The sequence below is a fragment of the Mercenaria mercenaria genome, chromosome 14 (assembly GCF_021730395.1).
Source record: "Mercenaria mercenaria strain notata chromosome 14, MADL_Memer_1, whole genome shotgun sequence".
Taxonomy (NCBI): Eukaryota; Metazoa; Mollusca; class Bivalvia; order Venerida; family Veneridae; genus Mercenaria; species Mercenaria mercenaria.
Window position 1 is genome coordinate 49,346,426 of NC_069374.1, and position 13,919 is coordinate 49,360,344.

Genomic DNA, 13,919 nt, shown 5'->3' on the forward strand with positions numbered 1-13,919 from the left:
AGGATAATGCAACGAATCACATTACCATTACCATACCGTTCTTACATTACCATGGAGTTTTTACATTACCATGGAGTTCTTACATTACCATGGAGTTTTTACATTACCATGGAGTTTTTACATTACCATGGAGTTCTTACATTATCAACAGATGAAATTAAGTAAAAGCCACGTTTTCTTTCTAATTTTAATGCACTTCAGTACGATACGTCAAACAAGTAATTTTTTTTTTCTTCCGACATTTCTCTTAAAATTTAATTAATTTGAATTCGTTTTTGCTTTATACACATTCCAAAACATACATATACTGACAAGATATTATGTGCGTCATCAGGAGATTGGTTAAAGGTAGAAAAATATGTACGCTCTATGGGTATTCTTTTTACTTGTAGTCAATGGAAGTACGCTTAAAATCACCATGGTGTTGTCAAGGCAATTCTGAAAGTTTCAGAATACACAAGGCAACTCTGGACTTGCCATTAATGGCTGCAAGTCTTGGAATACGCGAGGCATCTTTGGATTTGCCATTATTTGTCGTAAGTCTCGAAATACGCGAGTCAACTTTGCCCTTGCCATTATTTGCCGTGAATCTCAGAATACGCAAGACTACTTTGGACTTGCCATGATGCAAGTCTCATAATACAGAAGGCAACTTTGGACTCGCCATTATTGGCTGCAAGTCTTGGAATACGCGAGGCAACTTTGGACATGCCATTATTTGCCGTAAGTCTAGAAATACGCGAGGCAACTTTGGACTTGCCATTATTTGTCGTGAGTCTCAGAAAAAGCAAGTCAACTTTGGACTTGTCATTAATTGCTTCAAGTCTCAAAATATGCAAGTCAACTTTGGACTTGCCATTATCCTCATAAGCATGTATTAAATTAATGTGGTATTCTCAAGGACTGAAATATCATGAAAAATTACCAATAATGTTTACACTTAATGACTAGAAAAGTTGGTTATGCAACCTCAAAGTACTAAAAAATGACTAGACTTTTGTCAAACACAGCATATTTCATAGCAGTCAGGGTCAAAATAAGGAAAGGTTGTTTAGAAACTACACGTATTTTTTCTCAAATTTTATTGACAAATTCCGGAACCATAAATATTTAACAGTGTATAAAAACATTACACACAACGCAGACAATCACACATTTGCGGATAGATATGTGCATAAAAACACAACTGGATTCTGTGTATCTTCATGATTTAATTTTTTTGAACTACTGACAACACTTCACAACTAGAAATCGTAAGAACATCTTTTGAAACCATATAATGCAATGAAGGAGCAAAATAGCAGACTTCGATTGATTATTAGAGTTAATGCCACGTGCACAAATCCCACACGGAATTGTATTATACGGAAACACAGAATGGCCTCCGTGATTACTTTAAAAAAAAGAAGCATTTATTTGAATTACCTATCAGTTAAGTCGTCTTAACAGAAAATTAAAGCTGTTGAGTTTTTTCTAAATGTGATGGACAAATTTATGTTTAAATGACCTTTTTCTTGTACAATAATTTATCCGTGATTGCGTACGTAAATTCATGAAACCAGTTTCTTCCCAGCTAACAATTGATGTGTGCTTGCAACGAGAATTTTTCAAAATGCGTTTAATGATAGGTAAAAGTTTTCATGTAAATAGGTAATTTGTACGACAGTTCGCAACCCGAATATATAGTCAAAATGACAAAACATATTCCGCAGGGTTTACTCCCTTTTATTGATATACGTCATTTGTATGTAAATGTTAGATTTCCTTCAGTAAACTTATTTTCTCCAACTGTTATGTTATAAACTTTCTGTTCTTTCTGTTACAAAAGTAGGTTATTATTATATAAAGAAAGGCGATTTGATAAAAAAAAAATCTGCACCATTTAACATGTATGTGCTTTAACCTTCAATGACAAACATGGCTATAAATAAAATATATTCATTGGACATACAACATGTGCTTATAATATGATATATCGTATAGAAGTTGCTTTGATGATTTTCCCTTTTTCTTTCTTCGCTCATCTTTTTTTTCATCTGTAGACATATATAATATGTCATTCACCTTGACAGTGACTTCTTTGAAATCACATTTCTACTCCCTAAGTCTGAAAATAAAAAGAAAAGTCTCGTTTAAGACACGCACTTCTACGGTGCCCGTAAAGTGACACGTGAAACTGTTCTTATTTCGTTTTTACGAAATGAAATGTTATTTTGTAAAAAAAAAAAAACGAAAAAGAAATAATTTTATTTCGTAATAAACGAAAAAAAAAAAAAAAAATAAAAACGTTTTACATGTCAGTTTACGGGCACCGTACACTTCTTGAATAAAGAGAAGTTACTTTTAGCCACGTACAAATTTACATTGCCAGCTACGACGTGTTTTCGTTGTTTGAAGGAAAATGCAACGCTGTTCTTCTGTAACGTTAATTCTGTCGCATATGCCGTCAAAGTTTTGTTCAAGGAAGCGTATAAGGTACATATCAGAAAGTTATGAAAAAATGTAGTATTTGAAAAAAAAAAAGGTGAGCTATATAATTTTACATTTATATTTTAACTACACGTGACTAGACAAGCGTAGGCTTACATTTGACCTGGTAGTGATCAGACTAAATAATGTCCACTTTAACCGTATGTCTATGTGGTAAGGGCAGTCAGTGCTACTTCGTTAAATTCGTAAAATTATATATCGTATGAAATATGTATTTTTTCTCTCTGTAAAGTATTTATCTTCTGTGTAAAGTTTCGTTGCGAGTTGGTCACTCAGGTGGTGGTTTTTATGTTAAAGATTGCATAAATCCGAGGACGCGTTTTTAGCCCGGCATGTTCATAGACAAAAACAGCAAAATAACGTGTTCTGTCAAAAGATATGAAGTGTATATTAATGCACATGACAAGTAACATGCCTAAAGACATTTTACTAGTTGGAGCAGTTCATGCAGTAAAACATAATTTCACATGCCAAATAAGAAAGGTTCTGTCAAATAGTTAAATAGCCTGCCTAAAAGGCTTTGAAAACTTTGTATTTTTGCCATAATGTTATGTTATAATTGATGAACTGTTTACAAAACCAAATACACACGTCAGAGTCATTTATACTTACATATTGACTTAGAATAATAGATCGACAAATTTTCTTTTACTACACGAAATTTCCGCGTTGTAACATAACAAAAAAAAACTTGCCCCCGACAACCACCATCGCTTTCATCCTTCCCTTGAACTCGGTGCACCTCAGCTACATATCATGACTTCTTGACTTAACCTGCATCCTAGGTAATGCTATATTTTAATCTTTGTTATTATTTCGGATTACCATGCTATGTATAATGAGAAAAATACGTTGTCATGATCTCTATTCATGTATAACTGCTAACTAAATACATAAATTGTTTACGACCCATCCTACCTTGAAACAAAAGTATATTTTGCGGTCAGTAATATATTTTATGGTATTTTTCACCGATACATATATATATTCACTGGGTGAACCGCCATCAGTTCGTAATTACAGTAATCAAAGCGTCAACTGTTTATGTATATTTCCATTTTATTTCTAATACATCGTTGTTTTACGACCGATGAGTGTTACGGCATATAAATTATCGGTCAATACGACTTCTCGTGTATTTATACAAAATATAATCTCATGCGTATTTTAGAAAAATTATATATTCTTGTTGAATAATCACCCTGCTGAAATGTAAAGATGTTTGACGAAGGAAATCACGGACACGCAACGAACTAACGCGAAAAAAAAAACCTCCGATGATTCACGACATTTGCCGATCTTGTATTACTCATAAGTGACTAAAATGCTAAGAGTTGTAAACATTTAAGCGTTTCGATTTAAATTTCAACTGAGATCTATATCTTTAAATACAAATTTCATATTTTAATCCTACAAAATCATTAAAATAGCGAAATAAAATTAACTTTTGCTCCAGTACAATTCATCACTTTTACGTGAAACAGCAGCGACGTTGACGGCCATAAAACGTTGTTGTCTTGCATTGTTTACACGCTTTATAAAACTTGAAGAATACAAATGGATTTTTGTTGCATTTCTAACGTTTTGTCAGCCTATGAGTACGACTTCCGGAAGGTGACAAAATCCATCATCGTGGCGTTGTCTTCTATATACGTCCCCGTAAAGAATTCTAAAACGGACACTTTTCCCCAAAATTGTACAAATCGTGACGGTAAAGACATATGATGGACAGCTTGGTATAAAATATAACATTTATATCGGGAGAAAAATAATAAATCCGCTTCAGCTCAACGTCAACTTATGACGTGCTATGAATAAATACTAAAACACCGTTCTTATGTAGATAGTACGTTACGCCGCATGACATAAATACAGTTGATTAACGTCAAGTGATTTACATATAACCGACACATTTGTACACTTTTTATCTTAGCAACATGTCCAAAAGAATCGTAGTTACAAATCTACATTGCTGTATGTACATACAATATATAAATGACTGAACTATTTCTTTCTAGTCCACAATTTGACGTCGTTAAGAACGTTTTAGTATACAAAACTGAAGCATCATTTGAGCAGCCATTTCTTAACATCACATTGCTTGCTTCCTAAAGCGGTTACGGACACCACCGGGTTACTTCTAGTAAGCATTATTTAAAAGATTTTTTTCAAAGCCAGAGCAATACAATATTTTACTTCGCAATACATTAGCTAAAGAAACTTAGTTTGAACTTCTGGAGGATAATGGCAAAAACGTACCTAGCGTGAAAATTGATGTATCGGACTTCATGTACATATTTAATTATGAAATTAGTAGTGAATTTCAGTATGAGAAAAAATAATAGAAAATGAATATAAACGTCAATGATGTATATTTATAAAAATATTAATTTCTTAAGATGATACTTCATAAGTATGATGTAAAAACGATAATGATAAAAATCATTGAAATTCGGTTTATTTATATAAACAAATCTATTACTGTGCGGTCATCTTCGTCATTGCGTGTATTTATATAAAAAAAACCTATTACTGCACGGTCATCCTCGTCATTGCGCGTATTTTACCTAACTTCAAGCGTTCTTCCAGCTATTTCGATTTAACTTATCTTTTTTGAACTGAAGTAAAATTTTGAGTTTCGACAATTTGTAAAATATCTTGCTTTTTCTTACCCTTTTTTAAGAATACAATATTGCTGTTTTGTTTTAAAATTTCTCAAAATCAAATCTGCCTCAGCTTATCTTAAAGCTATTTTTGTAATACTTGCATCGTGACTACATGTGTATTACATGTGTATTTCAGACAAAGGTGTCGTATATTATAATTTCGACAACACAGGTATAGTTTTGGAAAAATGTCGTTTATGCCGATCCTAATTATTTTGTTTAATTTGCGAGTACACAGGGTTAATTTAACGTCACTGACGTTACCATAAAATCGATATTACGAGGTCCTCGTAATTCCGAGAAGTAGACTAGGGGTATATCCAATCAAGTGTATTGGAATACAGTTCCGTAAAAGTTCTTGTCGTTCCATCAAAAAAAAAAAAAAAAAAAAAAAGCAACAACAAATCTGATACTAGGTTATGTGAAATACAGTGTGCCAAAACAAGAAAATGTGTTTTTATGGCATAATTACACGCCGAAGTTACATGATCGAATGGACACAGAGCACATTTATGTGATAAAAGGTCTTTGTCAGTTTACGGGATTTTTTTTTTTCTTTTGTTATTTTTCATTTCTTTTCATATGTTCAGATAATTCTAGTTCACTCAACTCGACTGGGAAAGTTTATGGTATAGATGAAATTGAATGAGATCTTATTTTCAGGCGTCCATGTTGTTATGTACTTTACTAAAAGTGACAAACCTTACCGAAAACGATGAACAGAAAATGAAAACCGGAAGGTATTCTTTGCTAAATCGAGATTAACCAAAGTTCACACTTACCTAGTTACTGGTTTACTTTAGGAATGGCAAGCAACACATCCCACCCTCTCTGCGACAGCCAAAGTCAAATTCAGACTTCCTACAATGTTGATTAAGGAACGCATACATGCTTTGTCCCTGTCGTCTTCGTGGGCGTTCGTGGGGTTCGGGTACACCTGCTTGACGCTTCTTTCGGGTAAACATCATCATACTGAATAAGGAACCATATGGATCGTTAGGGTTGCTTCCAAAATTAAAAAGTCCATTGTTTTGTTGTTGAGTTGGTGTCTGTCCGGCTGGTGGTGGCGGATTGTTAGCTGCTCCACGAGCAGGAGGTGGATATGCTGGTGCCCCGGCAGCAAGGGGAGCACCGCCGGCTGGTTGGGTCGAACCTGGAAGGCGTGTGTGTTGGGCACCTAGCGCTCTGGGATCAGGTCTTGATCCCGTTCGGGTTCGAGTACCCATTCTGCCACCAGCTCCGCCTCTAGCACCGCCTCCACGGCGTCTGTTGTTATTGCGGCGTCTTGGTGGAGTGGGCGGGATTGTATTGATACAGTAACCACCGTCTCGGAAACAGTTTTGCTCAATTTCTTAAATAAAAAAAAACAACAGGAAATAAGTTCTACTACAATTTAAAACATGTTTTGCTCAATACCGTACATGTAAGACATAATAACGAGGTATATCTCAGCTAATGTTCTGAAATAAAATGATTTCTACGGACTGTTCCATTTCTAAAGGAACTGCTCCATTGCTTGGCAGAAGACTGCACGAAATAGTGTCCAGCTAGTTGCTTCTCAGAAGATAAGATGCTGGTATTTCTTCCGGAAGTATTTAAAATAGCTTAACAGGATGTATATCTTATTATAAACTTTCTTATGATATAGATCTACTGAGAAAAACTGCATACTTTCATTGTATTTATATGTTCTATATTTTCACTGAGGTAGGACATATATTTTCTTAATTTGCACAGGTTCGTAGAATTATTTTAGTATTTTTGGGCAGTAATTTCGGTATCATTTGAAGAGAAAAAAGGAATATGAATAGTGTAGCACTAAGCTTGTTATTAAATTACAACACATCCGCACATAGAATGAAAACTGGCCGCAACCCGGCCTGTATTACACTTTACATGTATACGGTTTGTATACGAGCACACGGTATTTATTCTTCCGAAGGGCTACCTTTCGATTTGTAACGTCAGAAAATAAAAGGCAAAACTATGTCGAAATTATTGGAAACTGTTTGTTTTTTTATTTGTTTGGGTTAAACGCCGTTATTTCAACAGTATTTCAGTTATGTAACGGCGGGCTGTTAACCTAACCAGTGTTCCTGGATACTGTACCAGTACAAACCTGTTCGCCGCAAGTAATTGCCAATTTCCCCACATGAATCAGAGGTGGGGGACTAATGACGTCACGGAGAACACAATTCTCCCCTGGAGATGGCGCTCCGTCAAGATCTGCGCTAAGCGGACGGGCATAGAGTTCAACGCAACGTGTATCTCATTTTATGAACAAAATCATATATCATACAATTCGTTGCAAATTAAAGCTATATTCATGAATCAAAACTTGAATCGATATTTTAGCCTATATACAATGATGAAGAAATAGAGCCAAAAGAATTACTTGTAAACTTTCTAAAACAAACTCAACTTCTTTTGTTAACGCGTACGTGAAATAGTTATTTTCATCACTTCCGTGTTACAATAAGTTACTTACAATAACTCATTTTACAGACCGAAGATTTTTTTATAAAATCGACATTATGTGTTAAAAAGGTATAAATTGTGGTGGTATGTTTAGGACATGCATTTATTTTTTTAAGATTAAATTATCTCGTGCGCACGACATCTTATCTCAATCGCACGACATTTTATCTCGTGCGCACGACATCTTATCTCGTGGCACCATATCGACGTTTGTCATTGTGTCGTTGCGACAGAACTAAGTACCGAAATTGCATGTCCTAAACATGCTGAGCCGTAACTTTTGTAAGACACTCATATTTACATATAGGATGTTTTAACTGGTAAGCAAATGCGTATACACAAGTTTTCTTTGTTTCAAAATTACCTTAAAGAAAAATGTTTCTCGGTCCTGTAAAATATCGTCGTAGAAAATTACAATGGAAATAATAAAATGATACAAAAATAACAATATAGTACCTCTCATACTCTGAATGAACGACAATGAGTTTTGAATTCCCAAGGCACAGACGCACAAAAGAAATGTCCATTCTACTGTTTTAAGTCCCATGTTTAAGCCCAATCCGAAATAGTATTTTGTCTCTATCCGGCTAGGCAGTTTGTGACTAGTCTGATCTTGATCTGACAGTCAGTGAGTGGGACTCTGAACCATAAATGACATATTTTTAAGTAAGAAACCCGTCAACATGTAACGCTTCAGTTACCAGGACAAATAAATACGTTACTTTTGAATCAGAACTTGAACTATAGATGTCGGATGAGAATTTGACGATTTACAGGACTATCATTTGCAGTCTATTAGGATCAGGGGAAAAAGAATTTTAGCAACACTAAAGGCATGCTATCTGTCTATCTTCAATAATAATGTAACTTTCATTTGAGGGAATTATTAACAATTTAACAGGCGCGAAGGCAATGTAAGAAAAAGATTCTTACGAAAGTATCGACAGTGAAATATCAAAGTGAGAAAGTGAAACTGAAAAAGTTAAAAGTGTTACATGAATAGTAAAACGGGTTATATACACACTTTAATACAAGTTGTCATACTGCCTGCGTGAAAGTTTCAAACGTGAGTAGGACATCAATTTCAGACGTGAGGTTGTTCAACGTGACAAGGGCACTTGGAAAGAAAGTATGCTCTGTTTGTTTGTTTTTTGCATGTCTAGACATTCTGTCAAATTACTAATTATATTTAAACTGTTTAAAGCGTTTCTAAGATAATTGAGAAAATCACCATTTTGCGTTTTTATTACCAATATCTAACACTAGTTTTCAATCACTTTATTAATTTACATTCTTTGCTGGTTTTAGTGTAAATAAGCAGCGGCATGAGAAAACCAACATAGTGCATTTGCGATCTGCATGGATCCAGACCATCCGCGCAGACTGGTCAGGATCCATGCTGTTCGCTAACGGTTTCTCTAATTGCAATAGGCTTTCGGAAGCGAAAAGCATAGATCCTGACCAGACTGCGCGGATGCGCAGGCTGGTCTGGATCTATGCTGGTCGCAAATGCACTATGTTGGTTTTCTCATAGCGTGGCTCAAATAAGCATGTTGGAAAAATCGCCTATATACTATGAATGATGAGCTATAAGTTGCTGGAAATATTAACATTTGTTTATGGGTACTGATTTCAACAAAAAACAAACAGAAGCATTCGTTACCTCGCATTTGCTGAACTATAGAAACAGAATTTTGTATTCCAAAAGCACAAAAACACAGGAGGATGGCCCATTCTGCAATTCCAAGTCCCATTTTTGCCCACTCCAAAATAGGTGTCTACCAGTACCTGGCTAGGCTTAAAATGAACAAACTTTGAGATGTATGTAAATTAGTTACCAACTTGTCAGATAATGACATAATGCTATATTTGATGTGTCACGTGGTACTATACAAGAAAATCTAGTTAACAAGTTTTTAACCTGATTACATTTTCAACAAGATATGCCCGGAAATTTCCAAAATGTGCTTTAGAAATGTTTGGTGACATTACTAAGTTCGTTTACGCTTGAGCTTGACTAAGTATTTGACTAAATGCTTCATTTCTGATATACACGTAGGCCTCTGAGAAAGTGTCTATACAAGTTTTGTATGCGGAAAAATACTTTGATCAGGAATGTATGTATTTATTTGAGCCGCGCCATGAGAAAACAAACATAGTGCATTTGCTGTTCACTAACGGTTTCTCTAACTGCATAGGCCTTGAAAGCGAACAGCATGGATCCTGACCGGACTGCGCGGATGCGCACGCTGGTCTGGATCCATGCTGGTCGCAAATGCACTATGTTGGTTTTCTCATGGCGCGGCTGATTTATTATTTTGTAGGGTTTAACGTCGCACCGACACAATTATAGGTCATATGACGACTTTCAAGCCTTGATGGTGGAGGAAGGCCCCCAGGTGCCTTTCCGTACTTTTTTCGTCACGAGCGGAACCCTGGGTAGAACTATCGATCTTCCATTCTTACTCATACGCAGAACCCACGTCGATGAGGGTCAAATGATTTGAAGTCAGCGACCTTAAGAGCGTTCGCTGCAGTCTTCTGTGTATGAGATGTTCGAAATATTTACTAATAAAAAAATTTCTTTAAACTTTTGATAATGAAGGACAATCATCTAAGAAATACAGACTTGCAATCAAAGTCATTGGTCACCAGTATTGAAAAAAGTGTTATCTGCCCTTGAAAACGGCATTTCCCCCTCGGCCACGGAGGCCTCGGGAATGCATGTAATAACTATCTATATATAACAGTGATTTATCGCTTGTTTTTTTTTTTTTTTTTTCATTTGATCTTTTAACTTCGATATACATGGTATAGGAACTGTATCGACAACAGACAAAAATGTTTTAATATAAAACAGTATTACTGAAAAAAAAAACTTTCATGACATATAACAGTATAGTTTTTCGTATAAAGATGTACAGGAAAAACATGGCGACATAGGTATGCACTCAAACAAATGGACATTTGACACGAAGAACTCCCGTTTTTGTAAAATCTATATCATTTTGGGCAATAAATGATATTGTTTCTATGCGATAAAACAGTTAAAGGACAATCACTCGTGCATTATCGCAAACGTCATGACGTTGGGACAAAGACCTCGATTTATATATTTGCAGGAAAACCAAACGCCATGGTATTTGCGATAATGCACTCTATCGGTCCTGTAACTTTTACAACTAGAACGCACCACACAACATCTATTGCAGGGTTTATACGTTACTTTGTCAGTGTGTCATGGACAGGGTGAAGGAAGTCTATCTGATGGTTGTTGGTACAATATTTAAAACTATATCATTTTGTAAATCCTTAAGTAAAACAAGGACCATGATGACATTAGTTCGTCGTCTATTTTTCAAAGCTTTATTGTTGGAAAAGAACGCAAGCATGCAGAGTGAGTGTTGACAGACTGTCACCACATGACATCCTTGTAACTTTAAAACTTTAGGGTAAGAGATGGCCTTCTTTATTCTATATGAGTGACCTAACATTCCATGACAAATTCTGTCAAGCTATTATTTCATAATGAAAATGTTTTCTAAATGTCAAATATAGATCTGTGATGGTATTTCAGCAAAAGAAAAAAAAATGCAAAGAAAATATGGAAAATAGCCGTACAGAGCAAAACCACTGAAAACGCTTTGAACACGCCATTATGCGATACCATTATATTTTTCGCGTCAATTTCCTATTTGAGCCACGCCATGAGAAAACTAACATAGTGGGTTTGCGACCAGCATGGATCAGGACCATCCGCACAGTCTGGTCAGGATCCATGCTGTTCGCTTTCAAAGCCTATTGCAATTAGAGAAACTGATAGCGAACAGCATGGACCCTGACCAGACTGCGCGGATACGCAGGCTGGTCAGGATCCATGCTGTTCGCTTTCAAAGCCTATTGCAACTGGAGAAACAGATAGCGAACAGCATGGACCCTGACCAGACTGCGAGGATACGCAGGCTGGCCAGGATCCATGCTGTTTGCTTTCAAAGCCTATTGCAATTGGAGAAACTGATAGCGAACAGCATGGATCCTGACCAGACTGCGCGGATATGCAGGCTGGTCAGGATCCATGCTGTTCGCTTTCAAAGCCTATTGCAATTAGAGAAACTGTTAGCGAACAGCATGGATCCTGACCAGACTGCGCGGATATGCAGGCTGGTCAGGATCCATGCTGGGGCGCAAACCACTATGTAATTTTCTCATGGCGCGGCTCATTTAGTGTCTGTATACCCAAACATCCATCAATCAAACAGCTTTATTAAAGGTTCAATTTGAAATTATTTGATGCGTATGTTTTGAATTTATTATGGAAATCTGCACACTACATCTATGATAGGTTGTCTAAGGTTTCATAATATTGTTTCATTATTTTCTATATACATTGCATACATTCGTTATTCTTTATTATGCACCTCAGATAAACGCTTTCTAAGTCTATTACCATATCATTTACATGATCAAAAGACAGCTCAGCTTTGTGACGAAACAAAAGACACATTGTATAACAATAGCAAACTATTATGATTCCATATTCACAAGGTACTGTGATGGGGGTCACACTAAGTCTTTTAATATGTATTTCAATCAAAGTTCCTTTTGACATATCAGTATTCTTATATATCGTTAGTTTTACAAATTTTATGTTAAACGTTTAGACAATGGCGACAAAAATCATCAAATAGGCTATTTATATTCTGGGTCATGAATATAAATGAAAAGTGTTATTGTCAGCGTAAAGGAATTTAATTGAGCATGTAAGAATGACAAGAATTGAGGCCTTCTTGTGGTAATCGTCCCAATTTGCCACGATCCATACTAGGGCTTTTCCACCCCTACTCCCCTCCTCCCCCATCCCCGTGCCTGAATTCTTGCGCATCTTGACTCTGAACTGTAATAAATCAGTCGTCAAACCACTTATTTATTAAGTAAAAGTGTGACTCCGTTATAAATGTGTCGTCTACTTCAGTATAACTATGACGGTAGAAAACCATCTTCACCACATTAGTCACGAAGTAAATGCAACATAAAAGAAAGTACTGTTGCATCAAAAATATCTAAACAGGTCAATTTAACAATTATTTGATCTTTGATGTTTTCATACAGTTTGCTTTAGCTAGGCCGGAACACACTCAGCGCTTGCGCACTGCAAGTAAACGACAACACCTTGAGCCGAATACAACATTTGTTAAAATAACACTTTTGTCTTAAAGGCCGAATTGGGCTGTGTTTAAGTAAGTAGAGAACATTACATGAGTATCAGTTTATACCGAATTTATTAATTATGATGTATGAAATAATAAAATGCGAGGCTCTTCCGAACGTTACTTTTATGGTCAATTTAAAATTGGTTTTAATACCTATTTTTTTGTTTTTATTGAGAATTTATTTATATACTAATACCTATACTAAAATTCTCTTTTTAATACAAAACAGTGATATCGTGAACTAGATTAATGTTAACATGGAAATGAACTACTCGACCAATATATTAATATATCTGACTTAAAAAAATAATGGCTTTGACACTAGCCAAATTAAGGAACATTCAAATTGAATTTCAAAATGTGGTTGGAGAATGATAACTGCAAACACACATGATTTTCAAAAAAAAAAACAGACAGGAAGTCTTAAGCTTTGATATTTGTTTAAATAACTGAAGCAGTAAAACACATATATTACTTATTTTCAAAATAGAATGTTTTGAAGCTTCAATCTATAAATTGATTTAATACTTTTTATATAGATTAAGGAAAAAACATGATATAAGATATTTCAACGAAGTATGATGAAAACTGCTACAGTTCAATAAATTTGAATCTTCCTTGAACCGGATGAAAAGGCATCCTTCGTCCTTAAGTCTGATCTTTATAACCTTTTTTTTTCTACAACAGAGTCCTAGCTGACGTTACGAAATTAAGACTTTGTTATTTACTGCCCATTTTCAGGCTGGAATTCTTTATGAACATGTAGTGTGAAAAATGCATACCTCTCATTGTCGATAAGAAAGCCATAGAACTTTGTATTCCAAAGGCACACACAGAGAACAGCATCATCCATCCTGGAAATTTTAATTCCATACCGACAGAAATTAAATATTATTGAAGGTTCCCTTTACTAATGACCAATGCGAAAGTAAAACTGCCTTTGTCCGAGGAATACGTTTACACCATATTTTATACCATGTATGATATAACTTTAATGGAGAGCTGTCAGTTTTCATTGTTATTAAGTGGACACTTTATTAATGTAAGTTCATATACATGGAGATATGTCAATACA

At 35.3% G+C, this 13,919-nt stretch overlaps 1 protein-coding gene across 2 annotated transcripts; it reads right to left on the bottom strand.

Annotated features, from left to right (window-relative positions):
* Positions 1-1,065: 1,065 nt before the first annotated feature.
* LOC123527514 (uncharacterized) lies at positions 1,066-9,457 on the bottom strand. Of its 2 annotated transcripts, none has more exons than XM_045307009.2 (3): positions 9,298-9,457; positions 5,939-6,507; positions 1,066-2,107 (listed from the first exon to the last, which is right to left on the bottom strand). In XM_045307009.2, the coding sequence occupies exons 1-2, from the start codon at positions 9,386-9,388 to the stop codon at positions 5,951-5,953; spliced, it is 648 nt and encodes a 215-aa protein (XP_045162944.2). In that variant the 5' UTR covers positions 9,389-9,457; the 3' UTR covers positions 1,066-2,107; positions 5,939-5,950. The 2 variants fall into 2 exon arrangements, with proteins under 2 accessions (XP_045162944.2, XP_045162945.2); XM_045307010.2 differs by lacking the exon at positions 9,298-9,457 and adding an exon at positions 8,091-8,281.
* Positions 9,458-13,919: the final 4,462 nt, after the last annotated feature.